This window comes from Cygnus atratus, chromosome 3, assembly GCF_013377495.2.
Source record: "Cygnus atratus isolate AKBS03 ecotype Queensland, Australia chromosome 3, CAtr_DNAZoo_HiC_assembly, whole genome shotgun sequence".
Taxonomy (NCBI): domain Eukaryota; kingdom Metazoa; phylum Chordata; class Aves; order Anseriformes; family Anatidae; genus Cygnus; species Cygnus atratus.
Window position 1 is genome coordinate 22,327,293 of NC_066364.1, and position 23,922 is coordinate 22,351,214.

The 23,922-nt window shown below is 34.9% G+C and overlaps 1 protein-coding gene across 1 annotated transcript in view; it reads left to right on the forward strand.

The window, feature by feature from the left end:
• MYOM2 (myomesin 2) overlaps positions 1-23,922 on the forward strand; it is a 69,849-nt gene that overhangs the window by 39,677 nt on the left and 6,250 nt on the right. The window contains exons 19-31 of the mRNA XM_035542909.1: positions 3,711-3,889; positions 4,070-4,184; positions 4,770-4,926; positions 5,033-5,139; positions 7,013-7,057; positions 7,557-7,693; positions 11,783-11,927; positions 12,044-12,103; positions 13,341-13,408; positions 17,884-17,997; positions 19,365-19,452; positions 20,970-21,008; positions 21,689-21,794. Coding sequence (XP_035398802.1) covers positions 3,711-3,889; positions 4,070-4,184; positions 4,770-4,926; positions 5,033-5,139; positions 7,013-7,057; positions 7,557-7,693; positions 11,783-11,927; positions 12,044-12,103; positions 13,341-13,408; positions 17,884-17,997; positions 19,365-19,452; positions 20,970-21,008; positions 21,689-21,794 — 1,360 coding nt within the window. The remainder of the gene's footprint in view (positions 1-3,710; positions 3,890-4,069; positions 4,185-4,769; positions 4,927-5,032; positions 5,140-7,012; positions 7,058-7,556; positions 7,694-11,782; positions 11,928-12,043; positions 12,104-13,340; positions 13,409-17,883; positions 17,998-19,364; positions 19,453-20,969; positions 21,009-21,688; positions 21,795-23,922) is intronic.

A 23,922-nucleotide genomic window follows, 5' to 3' on the forward strand; every position in this document is an offset into this window, starting at 1 on the left:
GTAGGAACAATTGTGCACTGGTACTCAAACCTGTGTTTAGGTTGCTTGTAGTTTAACAGTGCAGATACAGCCCAAACCTGTTAATTGCAATGCTATCTCCTTAAAAAAAAAAAAAAAGTTAAATAAGAAGTATTGTGAATTCGAGACCCCCAGCAGATAAAAAGTTGATCTATAGGTATCTCGTGAGCATATAAATTTGTTCCTAAATTTTAGACATCTAGGGAATTGATTCCCCTCAGTAATGCTTGAGTTCTGTAAATAATCTGTGAAAGGGCTTTTGAGGGCCACTATGCTTATTTCATAACACTCTCACTAGTGCTGAGCATCACTTTTGCTGAAACTAGTTCTTATGTCTGGTACTGATTTCCCTAAACAAAGGGTGTCACAATATATATAATGATATATGCCCATAATGAAACACAGGCATCTACCACTTTTATGTATTTCTACCTTCTTTTCCCCTAAACGCTGTAAAACACAGCTGTGTTGTTAAAATGTATCCTGCTTATGACACCGAGCTTCGGAATACAATTAAGGATCCATTCTAATACCTGTTTAAGTAATCAGGATCTGTCTGACACCTACACACATCTGCTTCATGCCTAAATGTTCGTGCAGATTTTTTCTCTATAAAACAAAAACAAATGCCTTAAATTATTTTTGTAAAACTACTGGAATTTTTAGTTATTTCAAAAAGGCATAATTAGCTTAAGAAGGCGAGAAAATTTCATTTTCCCTTTCTGTTTTATGTAAAATGTATTTATTGCCTAGAACTAGAAACAAGTAATAATTCAGTGAGATAATAGAATCATTTACTATGGAAGTGCCTCAGATGTCATCTAATTTGACTCCTTGCCCCCATGCAGGATCAGCTATACTTATCTAGCTGTTGACAGAGGCTTGCTTAATCCATCATTAAAGACTTCCACCCATGAAGGAAGTCCAGGTTCTCTGGGCAGCATCTATTCCTAATCTTACTGTGCTTACAATACAAAAGTTTTTCTGATATTCCTGAATCTTTCTTCTTGCAATTTAATCCTTTTTATTCCTTGTCTTGTCCACTGAAGATGTGAAGAAGATACTGTTCCTTTCCTTTTTGCAACAGACTTCCTGTGTTTAAAACTTTATCAGAGCCCCAGCTTTCCCCTTCAGTTAACAAAAAACAGTTTGTGCAGTATTTCCCCCTGGATCATGTATTCCCTATCTCTAAACAAATATATTTTTTTCCTCTTTTGAACTTTTTCTAGTTGGTTCATGTCTTGAATGGCAGCACACAAACTGGAGACCTTATTTCAAATAAAGATTTACCAATACTGAGCAGAGAAAGAGTAATTCCACACATCATAAAATTATTTACCTGTTTATAAATCCTCTTCTATTTGTCTTTTAAAAAATATTGCACTGTTATACTAAGTTTAGGGTTTACTTCTTTTTAATATCCAGATTCTTTTCTGCAAAATGACGTGTTAGAGAGTTGTTCTCCATGTTTTCTAGCTAAATGCTTCTCTGAGTTCATAAATCTTACCTTCTGGATTTAATGACATGACAAAGCTGTCAATAACAACGTTTAATCTTTTGACCTTAACTTTCATTGTGTCAATTACATTTTCTTATCATTCTGTAATATTTAGTATAAATACATCATCAGAGGAACAATTATTTTCCTTAAAGAAAGGATGGATCTGTGATTTATAGTGTTTTGAAAATGTCAGTGAAACTGCCTAGTGTAAACCAATGAAGACTATCCTTCATCCTTCGTTTTAAATGATATATAAAGAAATAAAGTAAAAGGTACTTTCAGGAAATGAAGAGAATGAAATTTTCATTTTCATAATGAACAATCTGACCTTTGTGCACCTTAGCTGATTACATTGTTCTCATTATGAAACAGCTGAGCAGAGTATTGCATTCTTCCTGCTTAAAAAACACCACAAGGAAACAACCCCCTTGTCTCCCCAAATCCAAACCTGTTAAAATATTTCCCAAGCCTTTTTTAAACAGTGGCTTAGCAACAGCAAAAAGAAATATTTGAGATTTAAGACTGGAAGAAAGAGGCTGATCCTTTTCCCTGGCTGACTAAAGATATCAAAGACTAATGTAATGTGACTGCAATATACTCCCAGTGTCAACAAAATATTATTCCACATTTTGATATGGAAGAGAGGCTTCCTTCAAATGACCAAAACCCCTTGCAAGACTTCCAGTGTGACTGATGTATTCCTTCCCCAGAGCCCATTATTATTTCATCATTCTACAGAACTTCAGTCTTAGGTATATCTGTGAGCGTCTGTGAGCTAGAGATGATATCTAATGAATTATTTTACATGACTTTAAAAAAAAAAAAAAAGAAAAGAAACATCTGCGGACTCAAACTCCTCAGAATAGAACATCATTACGCATTTTCTTCTGCTATCTAGATTTCTAGTAAGTGCATCTGCTAGTGGAAATTTAAGTATCTTTGGATATATAGACATTTAAGTTGGGATTTTCCCAGAGCCCTGAGAGAAGACTTTAGGCTCCCTGAAAATTGCAGTCTCTCCACAAGAAATGTAATATTTAACCTCATAAGATCTGCAGCAGGTACTCATATGTTTTTTTCTGAAATGTGTTTATCCACTATGGAGAAACTCCTGCTGTTTTTGCTGTAATGTGCTGAATTTCAACCTTTAGAAATCTCATGTTCATTCCTCACAAGTTAACATCATATAAGCTGCAATGGCAGCCATGTAAGTTTTTTCTACTTTGTTTTACATGATGAGACAATAACTAGGGAAAAGTATTATCTTTATTTAGGCCAAGCTGACAACACTGGTATATCCTTAAGTCTCAGGTACTTTCATCTTCCCTCACTCTAAATTTAAATTACAAGAGGCAAGCTGTCATCTACATTCTTTGGCTGAATAGCAGTATTGTGTCACAGGTGATGTCAGTATGGTAGTAAATGGATATGGTTATGCCTTTATAGCCTAAAGATATAAATAAATATCAAGAGTGTAGTAAAAAAAAAAAAAAAAGAATAATACTTCAGGTTAAACCGAATGGAACCAAAAAAGTTAAGTGAAGGGAGAGGAAAATATCGCAGTGAGAACATTACCCGATAGCTTCAAAAGTAAGAATGCTCACATGTTCCTACAGCATTGGAATGCTTTAGATGTAAATAAATTTCCTAGCAGATACTCTATTCAGAAGTTCTTCTTGGCTATCATTATTCAGCTCACAATTAAAAATACTTTTCTGCCAGGGCACATGAAGTCTGATCCCAAGTCTATTGTACTGGTGGGTTTTGGACCAGGCTGAAGGATCATGTTTCCTGTATACCAGGAAAAAAAAAATCCTGATGCTAAATTATGAACCTGAGTCTAAGCTCAGTGAAACAACTTTGATTTGAGACTAGAAAATTAAATAATACACAAGAAACCTCTGTTCCTTGTTGGAAAATTTTAAACTTCATGGATTTTCCAGATGAATAACTTTCCCTTAGAATGGAGTTGTTGAGATCCAGCTAAGAATGCATGCTTTCAAATACTAATGTCACTCACCATAAAAAGCAGGTATTACTGTGTGCCTCAATATCACATATACTAAGTTTATTGTATAGGAGGAGATATTTGAAAGCAGAGTCAAAACAAAATCAAAATTGTGCATTTCCATATCTACTTTTTAAAAGTTTATTATATTGAAGTGAAATTCCAATATTTGAAATATTTTAGGTCCTGCCTATGATCTCACAGTTTGTGAAGTTAGAAACACATCACTGGTTCTTCTGTGGAAAGCTCCTGTGTATGAAGGCAAAAGCCCCATTACTGGGTATTTAGTGGACTATAAGGAAGTAGATAAAGAGGACTGGATCACTGCTAATGAAAAACCTACTGCACAACGCTATTTTAAGGTAACATTTACATTGTAGTTAGTGTTAATTCAAAACTGAGTTTTAAGAGCACATGGTTGAGTACAACAAAGATATATATAGATATATATACATATATGCTTCTGCTAACATCTTCATATAGTTAAACAGAAGAGTTTAGACTGTCTTCTTAAATTGACTATGATCTTTATCATGTTCAAGGTTACAGATTTACATGAGGGTCATACCTATGTGTTCAAAGTTCGTGCAGTGAATGATGCTGGGGTAGGCAAGTCGTCTGAGGTATCTGAACCAGTGCTTGTTGAGGCAAGGCCAGGTAATGAACTGTTTTATCTCCTCTACTTCTGAAATACTGAAATACTTAGAGGTGGATTTGATCAATCTGATTTGATATTTTAGTGCAGATAAGTATTTTGAGAGTTCAGGAGCTCTTAGGCTTAAAACTTGAAAAACTTCTGTGGGTACAGAGGTACTGCCAAGCCTTGTTGCTTTATTTACTGCAGGAAATATTTTGATAATCAGTTATTTTAGTTTTTCTTTTCATAAACAGAGGTGCTACTTGCTCTGAGTGAAAAGAAGGATAACATTACATGTCTATTTAAACTTCAAGACTGATAATAAAATTGTTTACATATTCTCATATTCATTTTCATTTTATAGCTTTGTTTCTCAATAAGTTTTAATATTTTAGCATGCCTTTTTTTTGTGTGTGCAGAGTAAGAATGTTGCTAGAATGTGATGCTGAATCGGAATATGACATAAACATTCTTCTATATATATGCAAGTAAAACAATATATGTAAGTGGAGAAGGACAGAATCTGCATAGGCTTTTATCATTTCTGAATTGCAACCCTAAAAAGAAATGTACCTTTGACATTTGATTTGATTCCCATTTTGCAGGAACGAAAGAAATCTTTTCAGGTGTGGATGATGAGGGTAATATTTACCTGGCTTTTGACTGCAAAGAAGCTACAGACGCATCTCATTTTGCGTGGGGTAAATCATATGAAGAGATTGAAGACTCTGATAAATTTAAGATTGAAACAGAAGGAGATCAGTAAGTCATGCAAGTTTGTATCGAAGTACCAGAAGCTTGTACTGTTAAAAATCTCTATAACATGAGAAAACCCACTAATTATATCCTTCATTATTGATTATTTTAGTTCTAAGCTGTACTTCAAGAATCCTGATAAATCAGACTTGGGAACTTATTCTATATCAGTTAGTGATACTGATGGAATTTCATCCAGCTTTGTTATGGATGATGAAGGTAAGGGTCTTACCATCTCAAGTGCTTCTTCATTTTATCACCTTGACTGCACTGAAAATTGTCCAAGAAAGAAAAACAATCAAACCACACATTCTCTCCTGTGCGTAAAGGAAGAACAAAAGACAACTCAACTGACTTCATGTGATTAGTCATTTTTCTGATTATCACAATAATGAAAGTTGGGATAAGTTAAGGCAATAAAAAAAAATACATCCAATTAGATTTGTTTTCTTTATGCTGGGACTATAATGCTGTTCGCAAAGACCTTTTTCACTTTCACTAGAAAATATTTCTTTTTTCATTGTTTTGTGAACCTCTTCATCTTGTATGTCACTTATGCTGTGCTTTGACTTTCTAGCCTTTTACACCTTATAATTGGTTCTTCATTAGCTGCCTAACAAGGAGTCTTATCTAATATGACAGAGGCAGAACTTGAGGCTCTACATATGATATAATAAAGCTGAGATGCACAGAAACTTAAATTAGCTTTGCTTTACTTCATTTTAGCTATTCTATATCATTGGAGTTACAACAAATTTGCTTCAGTCTGACTTCGGTTTTCCATGGAGGGGTACTGAGGTGAAAGGCGAAGGGAAGAACTTTGCTGTTTTTTCACAAAAATGACTGTTGCTTTCCCAGCCCACAGGCTGTAGTTGTTATGCCCAGTTCCCAAACTAAGCATGATTATCCCTCCACTTACCTTCTTTTTGACATTCAAGAAGAAGCAATGAGACTGTGTGCAAGTCTGATAGTAGGCAGGACTTCTGTCACAGTGTAAAACGCATCAATCCCATTCAAAGTTGAGAATAAATTATTGTGCAGCCGCAAAAAGAATGGTTCTCCAGGACATGGACCATTTGTGTATATTCTTAGAATTACCAATATCTGCTTTTGCTAGGGAAGGTAAACTTGCAATATTTTTGATTAATATTTTTGATATTGATGATCAGGCCTGCATTTGATTATGAGAACTTCCTTTTGGTTTAGTTTTGAAGCATCACTCCGAAAACTGTTTATAGGTCTTGTTGCCTTCGGTTTTATATTTCCAGGTTTTTCTATTTAAGATAAGATGTTTCATGACCCACTTTTAGCACGTCTTCTCTGGTCATATCTGTCACTCAAAATTACACTTGTATTTGTACTGTGTCCCTGAACGAGTGTCAGTTTTTGTCTTAGTACTGAAAACCATTATATCACAGCCAACTTCCTCAAATGCTATAAATTCTTCTGTAATTTTGCTAAATCCTCAACTATGTCATAAATACTTGCTATTTTTCATCAGTCTTTACGTTATCTGTAAATATGGAATTGGCAGTGATGTTCATATTCCAGATCTTTACTAGTAATTAATATGATAAATAGGGTTAGTATGAAAACCTAAGAATATGATTTCTAGACTTGCACAGACTTCGTGAGGATTTAGTGTTCTACTTAATGTAGAACTTTCTGCACCTTTTTCAGACAAATTTGCACTCAATGTTATTTCCTGCCCCAGTAAAACAAGATTTTCAGGTACTTTGTCAGAAAGGAGGTCAGCAGATAAAAGATCCTTATGCACTGTTTAGAAGCTATTGTCTCCCATCCTTAGTTTCAGTCCCACAGGAAGTTTAAAATAGGTTTCATCCCCTGTTTAGATTCTCTCGCATAAGAGAATATGCTTGAAATAGGAACATTCACTAAATCCATGCGTCAGAAATTAAGTTTCTTAAATCTTATTTTTAAGACATTGTCTTCTGAAGATAGTTGAGTATTTCACATATAAGACGTAAGGAGATTAATTATTTGCTGATGCTCTTATCTACCTTCTTTGACACTCATATTCTGACTACTTTTTCAGAATAAATGAAAACATGCATCTTTTTCTTAATTTCAGAGTTGGAACGTTTGATGGCAATAAGCAATGAAATAAAAAATCCAAGTAAGTTGAAGATCTGAATCTATTCTATATTTCTAGAAGAAATATAATTATGTGGTTATGACTAGAGTTCCCAAAAGGTTCTTCCTGAGACAATGGAAGCTTCATTTCTCATGGAACAACTTGCTTTCCTTGTCTTTCTATTCATTTAGAAGAATATTAGTTTGCATTGAATAAAAATTGTCATTACTTATAAGTCTTTTTGGAGTTTAACTTTACTTTGACAATATGTTATAGGCTGCTACTAGCAGATTCCTTAAACATTGTGCAAACAATAAATTGTAAACCCTGCTCTCTCTTTGAGAAAGTAATTTAAAAATGAACATTAGATGCATTTTCCCTGCATAAAATTAATTCTATATTCAGCATTCCAAAAATAATGGGGATATACTAATGTTTTACTACAATAGTCTCTTTTCTAAGAAAGGTTCATGCATTATTGACTCTTGATTACCTTTTTTTTTATTATTTTTTATTTTTTTATTTTTTTTTCTCCCTGCAGCAATACCTCTGAAATCAGAATTAGCTTATGAGGTTCTTGAGAAAGGTGAAGTTCGTTTCTGGATTCAAGCTGAGAGTTTATCACCAGATTCTACCTTCAGATTTGTTATTAATGATAAAGAAGTTGAAAACAGTGATGTAAGTGCATATTGAGTATTATATATGTGTGAATTTGCTTAATAACAGTTTATGCACTAATAGTTTTTTTTTTTCTATTTTTATAGTTGTTTAAAACTACTTAGTATCAGTCTGATAATACTTGAAAGCAGTGCCAATCTTTAGCCTAAATCTTTTTTATAATGTAGAATTCATGTTGCAGAGTGATCTTATTCATACCAAAAAAAACGAGACCAAAGTTTAACCCTCAGAAGTCCATGTTCATTTCGGGGAGCGAGATGACCAACAGCAAAAGAGAAGAAGTTAGACCCTTAATAAATGCATCTGATTAAAAGTAGCACCCAAATATTTTAGGAAAAGAACTCAAGCCAAAAAAAGCTGCTTCAAGTACAGATTTTGACTGCAAAACAGCAAGATGCTCTTCCCTGAGGCCCTCTGAGGCCACTGCTAGTAATTCCATGTATAATGTGGGAGGCACTTGACAATGCAACAATAATCATAGATACAAAAGTTTTAGATGCTGTTTCCTTTATTTTTATTATTATTTTTAATTTTGGCCTCGACAGTAAATAGACACTGAATGGCTACATGAAGATGAAAGAACAGAAGAAATGCATGGTCTAGGATGAATGCATGGTCTTATGGTCTAGGAAGACCATTCTTGCTAAGGGACACTAAAAAGATTGGGCTGAGAAGAAAGCAAGGTCATGTCCTTGCCAAGCTGGAGTATGGTTCATATAAAGGGCGTGAAGTACAGTACTGGAAATATCTTTTCCTGTGAGGAATCCACCTACAGTGCAGCTGTTTGAAAGTTTCAGTTTATTCCTGAGGTTGCAAAGCCTGTTTTTGGCCAGAGAAGCTTGTCAGCATTCTTACACCACAGAAAAGCAAGGAGCATTTCCTTTAATTACATATTGACAGGTGGAAGAGGAAGTGTTCCTCAGCAAAATACTTCTCTTCTCTGCATTTCTTAATTTAAGAAGTAATAAACTCTAGCACTGAAAGCCTAAATATTAGTGACTAGGATGTATTGAAATTGCAATATTCTGTTTTGGCAGTCTCAGTGGAACAGAATAAGCTATTTTTAGTTCACATATGTTTTGAAAGTGTTGACATCAGAGAGAGAGAGTGCCTTGAAGTGGATCTGCATTATTTCACCTCTTTAATTAGTAACCCACAGGTGACATTTACTTTTGGAGATTGATGATATTTTTGTGGAAAATCACATAAAAGCCTGGTATTTATGGTGCCAATAAAATCATTGAACTTCATCTTGCTGCATAACGGCAGTAGTTAGAAGCCTAATTACACTCTAAAACCTGCTTGGAGACTGGACTACAGTCACTGAACATGTTCAATAGACCATTATGCTGGTGAATTGTAGCCTGTTTCTTGACACTGGCTAAAGTGATAATTTTTTCCTTCTAGGTCCTACAAAGGGAACAGTTTCTATAACATTTTGAAATAATCTGAGAATGGAATGAACTGAGCCCCACTTACTCAGCTATAATTTTAATCTTTTAATGATTTTTCTTTACTCAAAGGCAAGAAATGCAAACATTTTTGGAAGTGTGCTAAAGGATCAGATTGAAACATACACCTTGCTTTTCTTGTTCTGCTTCTGGAAAATCTCAATTTAACCTTCTCTCTGAGAACTCATTAAATTCATGCAAGTGTTGTCCTTGACTTCTGTGGGCAAGAAATTATAAGTGAGAATTTGAATTTGCGCTCTTTGACAATTTGCTGCAACTATACCCTCTCTTTTAAATCTACCTGGCCTATCTTCTCCACTCATATATATAACCTCTTATATAAGTAATTATACTTATTTTTGGTTATATTAATTATTTTGGAACTGTTCACTTTGCACAGGTTCCTATACAAGAGAATAAATAATTTCTGAAGCTTACACATTCCCTTCTTTTCTAATTGATTGCCATATCTTCCTAACACATTTCTGAATTTCTGGTGCCCATTATTTCCATATGAATTGCACTGAAGTCTTTTCAGTCCCAAAGCTTCAGTGTTCCTTATTCTGATTTCTAGAAGAGGGCAGGCACCACCTCTGTTCAATTCAAAACAGGGTGAAGGTCATCTGGTCCTACTGTCCCATTTTAAGATATTTTTTTGTCATTTCACAATTCCATAATACATGTTCTTTTAATGATCTTTTAGTTTTAAGATGAAGGGGAATGAAAAGACATTTCATTAAAGGATTTATGTCTCATTTTTAGTGCCCATGTATTTTTTTTCTCTGTTAAATTGAACCATGGCTTTCTATTTTCATTCATTTATGGCATTTACAATATTTTTCATGTTTTCAGTTCTGTCTTATCCTAGGTGCTTTTGACTCTTCCTTTTTCAGGTATTCTGTAATATCATATGGTTTATAATGTGCATTGGATGTATTTATGCATTTTTCCTTTTGTTGTTGTTGTTGACGTTGTTATAAACTTGACAGCACTTTACAAATTCATACCCTAATTTACACTTGTACTGTTGGTACATTTGAAAGCACCAGTAATGAATGCTAACAACCTTGAATATGTCAATGCTATTCTTAGATAGGCACCTCAGGTAGCTGCAAGTGTGGCAGATTTCCCTACCCTTATAGCTGTCCTTCAGTTGACTACTTTTGCAGGTTTTCCCCAGTTGGTAGTTTTGGTGTACTGAACATACTTTAAGTGAGCACACATTGCATTAAGTCCCGCATCTGTGTGGGAGCTATTCTACCAGGCTTGCTGTCCCTATAATAGTGAATCTGTTCTTGAAGCTGGCCAGGAGGCGTCCCTCAAAGGTGAAGAAGAAATATATGTGGGGTCATTCTTTCTAATTTTAGACAAGTACTTAAAGTTCCTTCCACTTAAGGAATTGGTCCCAGAGAGTTCAACAAGTGTTATTTTTATTCCCCCCCCCCCCTTTTTTTTTTTCCTTTCCTCTTTCTTATTCTTTCCTAAACACACAGATAAAGCTTGTGGCTTTATCTATCTGTTTCTGGTTTTGGACTCCAAGAAGAAGGTTAATAAAAATATTCTGTTTATTTTTTGCTTTACTTTAGGAATTTTTTAGTTGAGATTCAAACAATGTCATTGTTAGTGGGACACACGGTCCTCATAGTTTACTCATTGAATGAAAGAGATATTATTTAGGATAATATGGTTGTGTCTAAAATAGTACCTGCAAATTCTAAACAGATTTTGCAATTATTGTCCAATATTTGCTTATAATTTTCTATTTTCTTGAGGATTCCTGCTAATTATTTATCTTTCTACAATAATTATTAGAAAGCAAACACAAAAAGGACACAAACAGTGAAAACCATATTTATCTTAGAAGTCAAGTCAATATTTGGTATTTTGGGTATTCTCCAAGGACTTTAGTAGGTAGCTAGATGTTTTGACAGAATCCTAATTCTCTTTTGCTGGACTTTGTTGATCTTCTTAGTTCTCAGAATCTCTGTTGGTTTTGAACAGGGAAGCCACAAGTTACTGTTCTCTGTCGTGGTCTTACCCTTTAGAGTTCCCCAAAAAGAATATGTAGTAGAAGATGAGCAAATCATTATATCCTTTCTAAATATATTTTTTTTAGTGAGGAAAAAAATCCTGTATCAAGCTGCCACTTATGTCTCAGAGGTATTTAGTAGTTATGATGGTTTGAATTTGTTATGGATTTATTTACAAGGTACATATTTGAAGATCCACGTCTGTGTCTACAAACTTAACACTTGCAGCTATCTTTGTACTCTGCTAGGAACAGTGTTTCAAACTAGCAAAACCCTTTGTTGAGCTGGAAGCTGTACTGCAGCTAAAGGCTGGATGTGGAGGCTCTTCTTCAAACGTGCATAGTACAATAAACTATTATTTTTAAATCTAAAACATCTGTATTATGATGATTTGAGGATTCCAAATGCACACAGAGGTTCCTGCCACCTCTGGGACCTTGTTGTACAATAGCAAATAAAAGCACAGCCCTCTTCCTATAGTTTATGATTAAAAAGAATGGAAACATGAAAAAGATCAAGTGTGGAGTTGGGGGATCCAAACATGCCTACTTTGGTAGTGAATCATAAGTAATTAACACTATACTAAAGTTATTGTTTCTTTATTTCAGAGGCATAAAATAAATTGTGACCGTCCAAATGGTATTATAGAAATGGTGATGGACCGATTTACAATTGACAATGAAGGTACCTACACAGTACAGATTCAAGATGGAAAGGCCAAGAACCAGTCTTCATTGGTTCTCATTGGAGATGGTAAGTTCATTGAAACATGGAAACTTTCAGTGAGTCAGGTGAAGAAATGAACTTCAATTATTCCTTGAGTACTTTTGTGACTAACTGATCTTTTGTTCACCTCTTCTGAAATTTAGCATTTAAGGCAGTATTGGCTGAGTCTGAGCTCCAACGAAAGGAATTTCTCAGGAAGCAAGGTAAGAGAACAGATTAATGATTTTTGGCCCATTTTGCAGCTAATGATGCATTCCTGGTGAATACTAGGTGCTTCTAACTTCCGTCGACTTCATTAGAAGATAAGTATATCATACAGTTGGAGGGGACATTGAACCCTTGCTGGATGTGGATCTTATTTTCTAACATTGTTGTATAATACTTGCAACTTTTGACAGAATTTTCATTAAGTAGAGAAATAAAGTGGGAATCCCTACAAGAGGTTATTCTTGCTGAATATTCATGAGAAGTATGCTTACTGTAGGCTCCAATCCAGCAAAACACTTCAGCATGTTTAGTTTTAAGCACACAAGTTGTCCATTCATTATAATTGACAGAAGAGCTGACAGCAAAACATCAGTAAAGGAAGATTAAAATCCTGAACCTGTGGTTTCTGTCCAGGCAAAATTTCAGGTACCAAATGTACATACATTTGTTTTAGTGTCTAAGATAAAAGTAGATTTAGGGAAGAAATTATACTGTATATATACTCACAATCAATGATTTAAGTGAAAGTCTAGGACTTTGCTGCCTCCTATGTGTGGGTATTGCAATTATAGGCCCTGATCCTCCAGACATTAAAACATACTCAAAAATTTACTGATATGAGTAACCACAATAACTTCAAAGAGTATGTATATCAGTAAATTTACTGAAGGACATACATAATTGACTTTGGAACCTAAATAGGGAACAGGGATATTTCCTGTTCTGCTTGTAATGATTAATATATATTTTTTAACTTCAATTAATTTGGACAAAAACTGTCTGGCATGGTTTTTTTGCTTTGAAAGTGTAATTTGGTGAGCATATGAATACAGTTTTTTATTCTCAAGTTCCACCTGCATTAAACACTTCATCTTGTTTGTAACTATTCTGTTTCTTTCCTATGCTTGCTTAGAAATTGGGCATAAACTTAGTTAGTAAACTTACTTGTTTTTCTCAGTTTTACATTTTGGAATGCTACATGATTTACCCTATAAACCGATAGATACATGCCTCAGGTTTCTAATCTATACTTTAGACACCTGTGTTAATACAATGAATACTTACTGCAGGATTTTCCTTCTTGTTCATGGGTAGTTCAGGAGTGCTCTCTGATCATTCTGGTGTAGGCATGTGAGAATGTAATTATCAGCCTTTTTGTTTCTTTCACTAGAACTCTCTGTTATCCTTTCTTTCATTTTAGAAAATATGCTTTAAGACTATTTTGTTTCTTAGGTCCTCACTTCTCAGAGTTTTTGTATTGGGAAGTTACAGAAGAATGTGAAGTTCTACTTGCTTGTAAGGTGAGGAAATATACTTAAAATAATTTTTAGAATTTGTTGCTTAGTCGCTGAGGTAGGAAAATGTGTGGAAAGATTTTGATGTTTTTACAATGGAAAAATTCCTACTGAAATATTTTTATTTGGACAAATTTTAAATCAAACTTTCTGACTTGTTGTTCTTCAGCAATAGTCTTCATTAAAAAAAAAAAAAAGAAAGAAAAAACAAGATCAAATCCTTAATGTAGAACAGGAGTAGTCTTAAAAATTAAAAAAGAAAAAAACAATTTTTGGAAATATGTAGATAATCTAATCTTTTATAATAACCGCGAGTCATAAAAATTATTTAAATAAAATAATCAGCCCTAAGTGGTCCTTCTTCCTTCCTCAAACAATAGCCACAGTTCAAACTCTTTCCTTACAGTTTTCTGATTTGGAACTTCCTCTAACAAATTGTCCATTATTTAATCAACTGTAACCAAACATGCAATAAAAGTTTTTAGAATTGAAGTTATAGAGCAGGATTTTTATTATATTTGGCTAATGACTTTGGAATCATAACTAATGCATATGTGCATAGAATTCAGAGTAACTTCTGCTATTAAGGTCTTTATATGCCATTCTGAACTGATATATTTTCATTTTTGTTGCTCTTTTCTAGAATGACTAATTAGAGGTCTCAATAACAAAGTTAATTGAATTCAACAAGCATTGAACTCTTCTTCATTGCCTTTTCCTATTGTACAGACTTTACTGTATTCATTTTCTTCATTCTTTTGAATAAGTTTTTGACTTTTAATTAGATTAACTTGAATCATTCATTATGAGTAATATACATGCACTTTTTTTTTTCTTCCTTTTTTTTTTTTTTTTTCCTCTGCTCACTAATTAGGAGGCCTTTAACCTCAATATATTCCCAGCAGAACTGACCTAGGTGGTGAAGCTGCCATTCTGCGTGCCCCCATTTTAGTGCTCAGGACTCATTAGCTAACACAGTACCTTTGCTGGTACTGCGCTGCATAGTTGCTGCATTTTATAATCTCATAGTGCATTTGCCTCAGGCATGAACTCTGCTTATCCTTTCATTAATTAAGTGTTGCTGAACCAGTTATACTAGTGTTAATTCTCTACAAATTAATCTGAAATTATCCTTCTTGTCTTTGACAGTAGAGCCTGTTTATACCACAGAAATTTTGAAAGGCTGATTATATGCTTTTTACCAGTGTACTTTTCATTTGTTCGGTCAGAACATTTTATGTAAATACAATATAGGGTGTGGGCAGTCTGCAAATTCATCCTTTTAACTATGCCTTTGACCTTATAATGTTTGTTACTGTTAGTGTGTGACTGGCTGTTAGGTTCAGGCCATTGTTTTTTATGGCCGTTTAACTGGTATTTATACATAGGAAGAAGATGAACAATAAAACCTGGATTTGTCTGACTAATTTCAGGTACTTGACATTCAAGTCAGAGGTGTGGCTGACCTGGGCTCTATCTTCAGTAATAAAAGTATCCCAGGAGCAATTGTTGCCTTCCTAGGCCATACCATTTCCTTCAGAGTGGCTCATATTCACACTGCTCATTTGGCTTCCTGTAGAGAAGACTGGGCTTGCCTAGATCCAGGTCTCTTCTAACCTCTTTGTAGTGCCTTTGTGCAAAAATAATCTTTGTGGGTGTTCTTACCTCTTGAAAGAGCCTGGAATAATGTGAAGGACGTGATGTGACATGCAAGAGAGAACTTTTGACCAGAAATTTCTCAAAGACTATGGCATAAAATAGAAGACTTTAAAAACTGGTAGCTTGTGTAAGACAGATAACTGATGGTACGATCCAGATTTATAACAGTAACTATATGGTTCTACATATAAAAAAATATGTAAAATATGTAAGGTATGGTTCTACATAGAATGGTTTGCACTGGAAGGGACCTTAAAGGTCATCTACTTCCAACCCCCCTGCCATGGGCAGGGACACCTCCCACCAGACCAGGTTGCTCAAAGCTCCATCTAACCTGGCCTTGAACACCTCCAGGGATGGGGCATCCACAGCTTCCCTGGGCAACCTGTTCCAGTGCCTCACCACCCTCACAGTAAAGAATTTATTTTCCTTTTATCTAATCTAAATCTACCCTCTTTTAGTTTAAAGACATTACTCTGTGTCCTATTGCTACACTCCCTTACAAAGAGTCCCTCCCCAGATTTCCTTTAGGCCCCCTTTAGGTACTGGAAGGCCGCTATAAGGTCTTCGCAGAGCCTTCTCTTTTCCAGGCTGAACAACCCCAACTCTCTCAGCCTGTCCTCACAGGAGAGGTGCTCCAGCCCTTTGATCATCTTCGTGGCCCTCCTCTGGACTTGTTCTAATAGGTCCATATCCTTCCTGTGCTGTCAATAATAATGAACAAATATAGATTGTGCTATGTAATAGAACATAAAATGTAGCATATGTACTCAGGTACCACTTCCATTCTATGGGATTGGACCTGATTGACTTTTGTTTGACTTAATCATTAATTCCATAATAGCTGAGGCTGATGAACTGTACTGATGAACTTTTTAGACCCTGAATGCGAGGGGGACATGTTTGTCCATCTCAATAACAATTTGATGGTGTTTCCTTTTTATTGCATGTTTATTTTTCTTTACATGCCAGCATCTACTATCATTTTTCTTCAAGTAGTTCTAAATTTCAGAATGTTCAGAAGCTACCCACTCTTGCATAGCCTTGACCTTTATTTGTACTGTATTTGTTAAAAGCAAGATTTTTGGTGTGTGGTTAAACAGTAAAAAAGGTAACTTTTCATAGTAAATGTCAACATGAAATAACTTCGGCACTGCAAACTGCATGTGTCTGAATCTCAGTCTATTTATTGTCAGATTGAGTGCTAACAGTCTTTGATGAAAAATTGTTGAAAAGCATTAAAGGCTTGTTCCTTCGGGCTTTGTTCAAATAAAATTGCCACTCATGTCATATGACTACAGGAACAGCCACTTTGTAGTTACTGGTAAATGTAAAATGCTGCTCATTTTTTTTTCAGGCGAGACATTGCTTTAGGCCAGGTTGTGATCCTAAATACTCTGTCAGAGACACATAGCAACCATGCTAGTTATTAAACAGCAATATATGTGATTAATGTGAACAGGATTTAGAGAGCTTCCAGGAATCAGCACAGGAGAAAGGTGGTGGTGGTGGGGAAACTTCTCCTATTTGTCTGGTCATCTCTACAGAGAGCTTTCATAGAGCTGTTCGTCTACAGAATAAGGCTCCTCTAATGTGAAAGGGTTAGAAATTGGTGCATATATTTTCCTCCTAGCAAGCCACTTGAAAACTATTTCAGAACTCAGAACTAAACTAACTTCTGGGCTGCCCAGTATCCATTTGTTCAGTTCTTTAAGGATTTTTTTTTTTTTTTTTTTTTAAGCCACTGCCTGGGGATTAAACATCTTGCCAGCCCTGTCCTTCTACCAAAGCCATGTTGATGGGGATTCAGGCTAGGCACAGAAATACCACTGTATTTCTGTGATTTCTGCAAGGGTATGGGGATAGTGATATCAAATAAACCATAGTGCTTCTGAAAGGAAGAAAAATAAAATATATTACCAAAGTTTCTAAGGAGATCTGGGCTTTTAAATTCTTTGAATTCACACTTTGAGACCATTCATCCAGCAATATTTTAAGCGTCACTATTAGACAATTTATATTTCAAAATTATAGCAGTACTTTAGGTATAGCTGTAGTTTATTTATGCATTGCTCAGACCAGCTGCTACTATTACAGCAAAATTTGGTCTTTCAAGAACTTTCTCTGTATCTACAACATTTTGTTAAGCTCCTTTGTATTGAAAGAGACTTCATTTGTAGAAGTTTTTGTATTTCCCATAGGATACAATGTTGCGTAAAAAAAGAATTTCTAGTGCAGCTCACAATTTTGAAGTCTTTTTGAAGGAAAGTAAAATGCTTTCAGAATAGTAATTTCAGTTGCTTTTTGTGGTTTGGCCCTGAAAGGCATTGCTTAGGTGGCCAGGATGAATCTGCAAATTGGCTGAATGTTCTCCAAGATAGGGCCTAGAATGTGTTGCAGGCCTGTGGAGACACATGGCAAACATAAAACGATAAAGGAGAGTTCAGCATCTGTAATTTCAAAGATACTTCTCATAGATATCTCTAGACAAACTACAACTGTATAACAAGGATGCAAAATCCTTTAAGGGAGGAGATTGTCAGGATTGCCTTTAAGGATTTGATAGTGCTCTTAAGCTCTGAGTTGACTTCTTCTGACCAGTTCTGTGCTGAAAATACAGCACAGAGTAGGACTAAGTAGGACTAAGATTTTGCTGAGTAGGAATTGTTTTTTTCTACTTAGCTATTTGATGTACATTATATTAAAAAAAAAAAAAAAAAAAAAAGAAGGCTTCTTATGCTGAAAATACCTGTGTAACTACATACACTACAATGTATTTCATCAAGATATAGCCATGCTTATGTGCCTTTTTTATTGGACAGGTTGCGAACACAAAGAAGGAGACTGTTTTCAAGTGGTATAAGGATGGTTCTGGGATTGATGTCGATGAGGTCCCTGATCTGCAGAAGGGAGAATGTCACCTCCGTATTCCCAGGGTACAGTATCACCTACTGATTAGAAATGACAGTTCTGCTTGATGTGTTATAGATTTGCCAGGCAGAGCACTAAAACAGCTATCATGATTTCTATGAACCATTTTTAAGAAAAGGTGTATTTGCTGCCTTTCAATTAGCTAGTGAGTTGTTACTGCTAGAAAAAAGGTGTATATTTTTGTTATCAGCTCAGCCAGGTTATGCTTAAGTTGCTTCAGCATCCTTTGTTGAACTCTTTTTTTTTTTTCTTATTGCTTCTTAGTTTTTCAATTTGTTCAAGCACCTCATATTTGACAGTTGTCTCAGTTTTATTTACCAGAATAAATAGGTTTGAGGTATATGGCTTCCTAAGATTTATATTTAGGCAAACAAAATAACCTAACTTGTGTCTGAAGCTTTACCTTAAAAAGTTGCTTTCTTTCTCAAGTGCCAAAACCTCCCCTGGACCAAGTCTTTCTGCTTTCAGAATAATGTGCATTCCATTTAATTATTTTATTTAATTATTGTCTTCATATTCTTATTATTTACTCCCTTCATTTCACTTGCAATAGGATACTGAATTTCCAGTCACTTCATTTTTTTTGAGTAGACTTTTCTGGGGGAGGGTAGTTTCAGCTTGTTTTGAATTGCTGTCATTACTTATCATTTAAATATATGACTCTTTTTCCATTATTTAGTTGTTTGTGAGCTTGTATAAATCTAAGATTAAATTAAACAACCTCTAACCTGAATGTAAGTATTTAGATATTTCCCGTCATGTTTTTAAATAAAATAAAATAAGATCACCCAAACAGAAGCTACTGCCTTTAAAGCAGTATCACTGTGTTAGATTTTAGAAAGTAAGCCCTCCAAGGGTAATCAATGCATTATTTACTTAGTATATATATAATTTGACTACAGCTGCTACTTGAATGAAAGTCACTTAGTTGATACTTGGACAGTTAAAGGATATATATCAATTGTCATGCTCTACACATAGTGACTCCAAAAAGTAATAGTTTTAGTTGAAGAAAAACTGCATTTCTAAAATTTGTGTGGGTTGAAGTTACCCTTTATTACATCTTACTAAGCTACTTATAATTTCTATTGACCAGAATCAATCCTATTTGTCTCTATGGAACAAGAGAAAAGAGAGAAAGGAAAAAAAAAAAAGCTTCTCAAGACAATTGAACTGAAATCAGATTATGTTTTAGGCTTAGGGACTAACTATAGCTGCATAAGAAAGCATGCACAAGCCACTTATAGTTTAGTAAGATTATTTATCCAGAACACAGTAGAATGTGTATTGTTTAACTTGTGAATGCATGCAGTGGTTAAGCAAATATATTCTTATTAAGTTGTTCAGTAAATATCCTGTGCTTTCTTTGTAGTTGTCTCGCAAAGATGAAGGTGTTTATAAGGCAACACTATCAGATGATAGAGGTCATGATGTATCTACTCTTGAATTATCAGGAAAAGGTAACATTCCGTTTACTGCACTGAAATAATGTACATTCTCTGAAGAGGTGTTCAAGATCTATCTTTGCAAATGGCAAGTCAGCACGCATATTTGGGGTCCTTTTTCAGATCTTTTCTTATGTTATAGGGGCCTGATCTGCAGATGACCGGTTTAGTAGGGGTGACATTGGGCTTTGTAATGGTTACTCTTTAATACCTTCACAGGCAAGAAGTAAGATTTAATCAGACACTCCCCTTTTATGTGGGATTTTTTTTTTTTTTGTAAAGAGCTCTTTCCCTCCATCAGATTTGGTAAGTTTTAATGTCTACAAAAAAACTAACAGCACCAGGACCTTCAAAGTGCCAAATACATTGAGGTGGAAGTCTCGGTGACTGTTATTTTGATTGTAAAATGGTAAAGCTGTAATTTTGAAAGTGTGAAAGAACAGATCCAGTTGTAAATGTAGAGAAATAAAAATCATACACAACTGAATTTGCAGCTCATCAGAGTAGGATTTTCAAGTAACAATTATCCTGATCACTGGAATGAACAGAAGATACTGTAGTTCTCCATCTTATGATCGAGGTCCCTTCCTACTTCTGGAATGTATACTTCAGTTACAGAAAAACTAGCCTGTGCTGGAAATGTAGACAGTGAAATGCCTATTTTGAGAAAATATCATGTCTAACTTGTGGAACCAGGAGGCTTTGAAAATGTTAACCAGCAAAACCACAGGAACTACAGTATTAAACCAGTCAGTGGATCCCCTAAATGGTTGATTTGACCCTGATAAACAGAGAAGTTTAGTAAGAACTGGGCTCTTGAAACTGCATATTCTATGAGGCAAGTTAGTTTGAGCTCAACGTTCACTGGAATTCAAATGAAAATAAATGCAAACAAAGATAAGAGGATCTAGTTGAAAATGCACTGATGATAGGCATCTACACAAGGTTTTACGTGTTACCAGATATTCTCTCCCTTTTTCATCCTACACAGTAACACTGAATAGGATACTTGTGCTACAGAAAGTGCCCTAGTCTTCTGACCTTTTGTCTGAGGTTCTCCCCTTCCACAAACCCAACAGCTCTGTCATCTTTCAAAAGCTTGATATGATACCTGTTTTCTTCCTGCTGTTGAGAAGTTTACATTTGCCAAATGCCATCCTACAGGGAGCAGGTGAAAACTGTTTTCTCTAAAAATGCAGTAATTTTTATTTCTCTTAACTCTTCTTTGTATGTGAACTATCAAGTTTTAATGACCTTCTATTGTTTCTGGCATGAAGGATACAAAGAGAAAAAAATTGACAGCACATCTGACTCCGCATACAGCAGAGATATTCATTAACACAGCACAGAATTCATATAATGTACGCAGACAGTCTCCAATTTGTCCTGTATACCTGTTGCAATTTTAATGGTTTTCTTTGCCTAAGGATGTGAAGATTTCCCATACCATTTTAATTAAACTAAACATAACAAAGCTATATTCTGATTGAACTTTGATCGTATGCTTTCTTTTTATTTTTTTTTCTCCTCAGTGTATGATGATATAATTCTGGCATTGAGCAGAATCAGTGGTAAGCGAAGTCTCTCTTGGATTTTCATGTCTTTTTTTTTTTTTTTTTTTATTAAAGTCATCTGAGCCTGAGGCAGACAATTTTTATTGTAAGTGGGAAATCTATGGGAGTCATGATGCTTATATCTTTATGGGCATGTTATTAAGGTTCTGAACAGGCATTCAACCTTGCTAATTGACACTATTAAAAGGGAACAAAGAATTGTTCCACCTAGCTTATTTGGTTTAGGTACTGTGACGATGATATAGCAGTCATTTTCTTCATACTTCCCATTAGTAAGCGAGCCTTATGATACAGAGAGAACTAGATTTTGATCCTATTGACAGTAAGAAACTGGGAGTCATTCCAGTGAAAGAACAGGGGTTGTACAGGAATTAAATTTGTATGCAAATAAAATCATGGTACTATTATTTCATGGTAATTACATAAGTAGCTTATTACTTCACAAAGCAGTCATAATGCTTGTATATGACAATAAAACCATAAACTCATGCTAACCTTTTACCTGATGTAAATCAGCAGATCTTTGAGAAGCATGAATCACTGTCTTTTTGTGGTACTCGAGAACAGTGGATCAGATCTTGAATTTCCGTTTGTCCTGGTATTGCAAACAGTCCATTTGACTGTTTTCTGTTTATTCCATTATCCTGTTTGATTTGCATATATTCTATTTTATGTAGGTAAGACAGCTTCTCCACTGAAGATACTCTGCACTGAAGAAGGAATAAGGCTTCAGTGTTTCTTGAAGTACTACAATGAAGAAATGAAAGTCAGCTGGTCTCACAGGTAGGTAAGAATATTTTTTCAAGTTCATGTGTACATTCAAATTTATTTGAGAAAAATATAGTCTTTAAGATTTACTATATATTATGCTGTGGCATTCATTTAGGAAATGGAGCACTTTAGTGATTTTTTTTCCAGCATCTTATGTTCCCTTTTCACATAGTACATATGGTAAAAGAAATATTAATAGGCTTGTCCAATACCTGGTTGTAATGTCCAGAAAAGAAGAATCAACAGTATTTCAACCTCTTATTCAACACCAGACTGTTTGTCTTCCACTATATCTAGTTGGTTCAAAGATAGTAAAATATTGGAGCATAGTTTTTCTGCTCAGGGTTGCCCTTTTCTATAAATAGATGAAATTTCTCTTCCAGGAGTAGGTGAATACCAAACATCTGCTCTCACTAGCCTGTACCAAGAAAGCAAATCCTGAACCGAACAACACCTCCCCCCCAAAAAAACCACAACAAACAACACAACAGTTTTCAATATATAGTCTTAGATAACCCCAAATATTTTAATTCTATTCATTTTCTTTGAAAATATATTCAACGATACAGGGAGGAGGGGCAAGAAGTACCGAATATTTTGAGAATAGCCCTCAGAGCTGAGAATATGACTAGAAATGAGCTGGAAAATTCCAGATACTTTTCCAGTCTCTTCTGTTGCATTAATGTTAGCCTTTGGAGGTACTCTTTATATATCTGTGTATTTACAGTTAAATGTATATTCAAATACTTTGCTATGTTAGGCCTTCATTTTTTGAAACTGCAGGTAGGGCTTTGAAGGATTTTAAAACTCTTCAAATTTTTTTAACTTTCACATTCCTTGATGACCTCCAAAGATGACACACAGTGAAGTGTTCTGACCAGGACAGGAAGAGGCTGGTTTGGCTGCACATTGTCTTAGTCAATTAGGAATGTAAGAAAAGTGTCGGTGATCATCAGGTTCAGGGAGCTCAAGCAGGCTTCCACAAGGGTACTCAGCTGTACTCATAATTCAAGCTTTGTATTCAGCAGGTTCTGCTCCTTCTTTCAGTAAATGTGATATTTGTATGAAGAAAAGGTGAAGAAAAATATCTTTTTGCCTTTGCCTTCTACTGTATCTTCTTGAGTTTTAAAGGGGATGTTCCATTCCACCATCCACTTCCTAGCAATGTAAAACTAGAGAATGTTCCATGGCAAATAGGGAAACAATCAGCATACATATTTGTATTTGCTGTCTCCCTCCCTCCCCCACATACTAATATTCCAGATTTTGTGGTAAACCTTACATGTTGATCATCCTGAACATCATTAAACACAGATTTTGAACAAATAACATTTCAATTATTTCATTAAATACTATGATTAGAAGCTAGAGTTGTTATTAAAAGCTAAAACAAAAACAAAGACTGAAACCAACCAACCAGCCAGCATCCTCCAGACTCACCAAACCTTCTTGCTTTTTCAAATGGAATTTTAAAGAATTACTCCTGGAGAAAAGAAAGGTTAGATAATTCCTTTTATTTTTTTAACTATTGTCTGCATATCCCAAAACACAGCATGCAAATTTCCAGCTAACTTTGAATTATACTGCTTTGAATTAACTTTGAATTAACTATACTGCTTTGCAGGAAACATAAGTCATAAAGCCAGTATGCATTATCCAGTCATGGCATGGTGGGGAATGTAGTATGTTGTAATAAATAACAGTTTCCATCCAAGTATATACCCTGGTACATTGAACTCTATGTAGTTCTCTTACAGAAAGGGAAATAGTAAAAATTCCTTTTCCTCGTCAAACAAGCTATGAAGCCACATCAGCCCTGTCTATGCAAATAAATTAACTCATTAAAGAGAAGCAAATGATTACTTTAATATCAAGCATATATATATATATGAGCATATATATATATTGATATATATATATGAAAATAAATATCCAGCTAAAGATGCTTGGGAGGAAGATAGTAGAGAAAAACGTCTTTAGTTTATGAGGGAAAGAAGAAACTTCTTTGCAAACCATTGAAAATAGCTTGGTTTGCATGCTCTCCCTAAATAGCTTCTTCTATTTCCATTTTTCCATTATTCAGGACAGATTATGGACCAGAAGAACCACTAATCTGAATCAACAGAGAATTTCGTATATT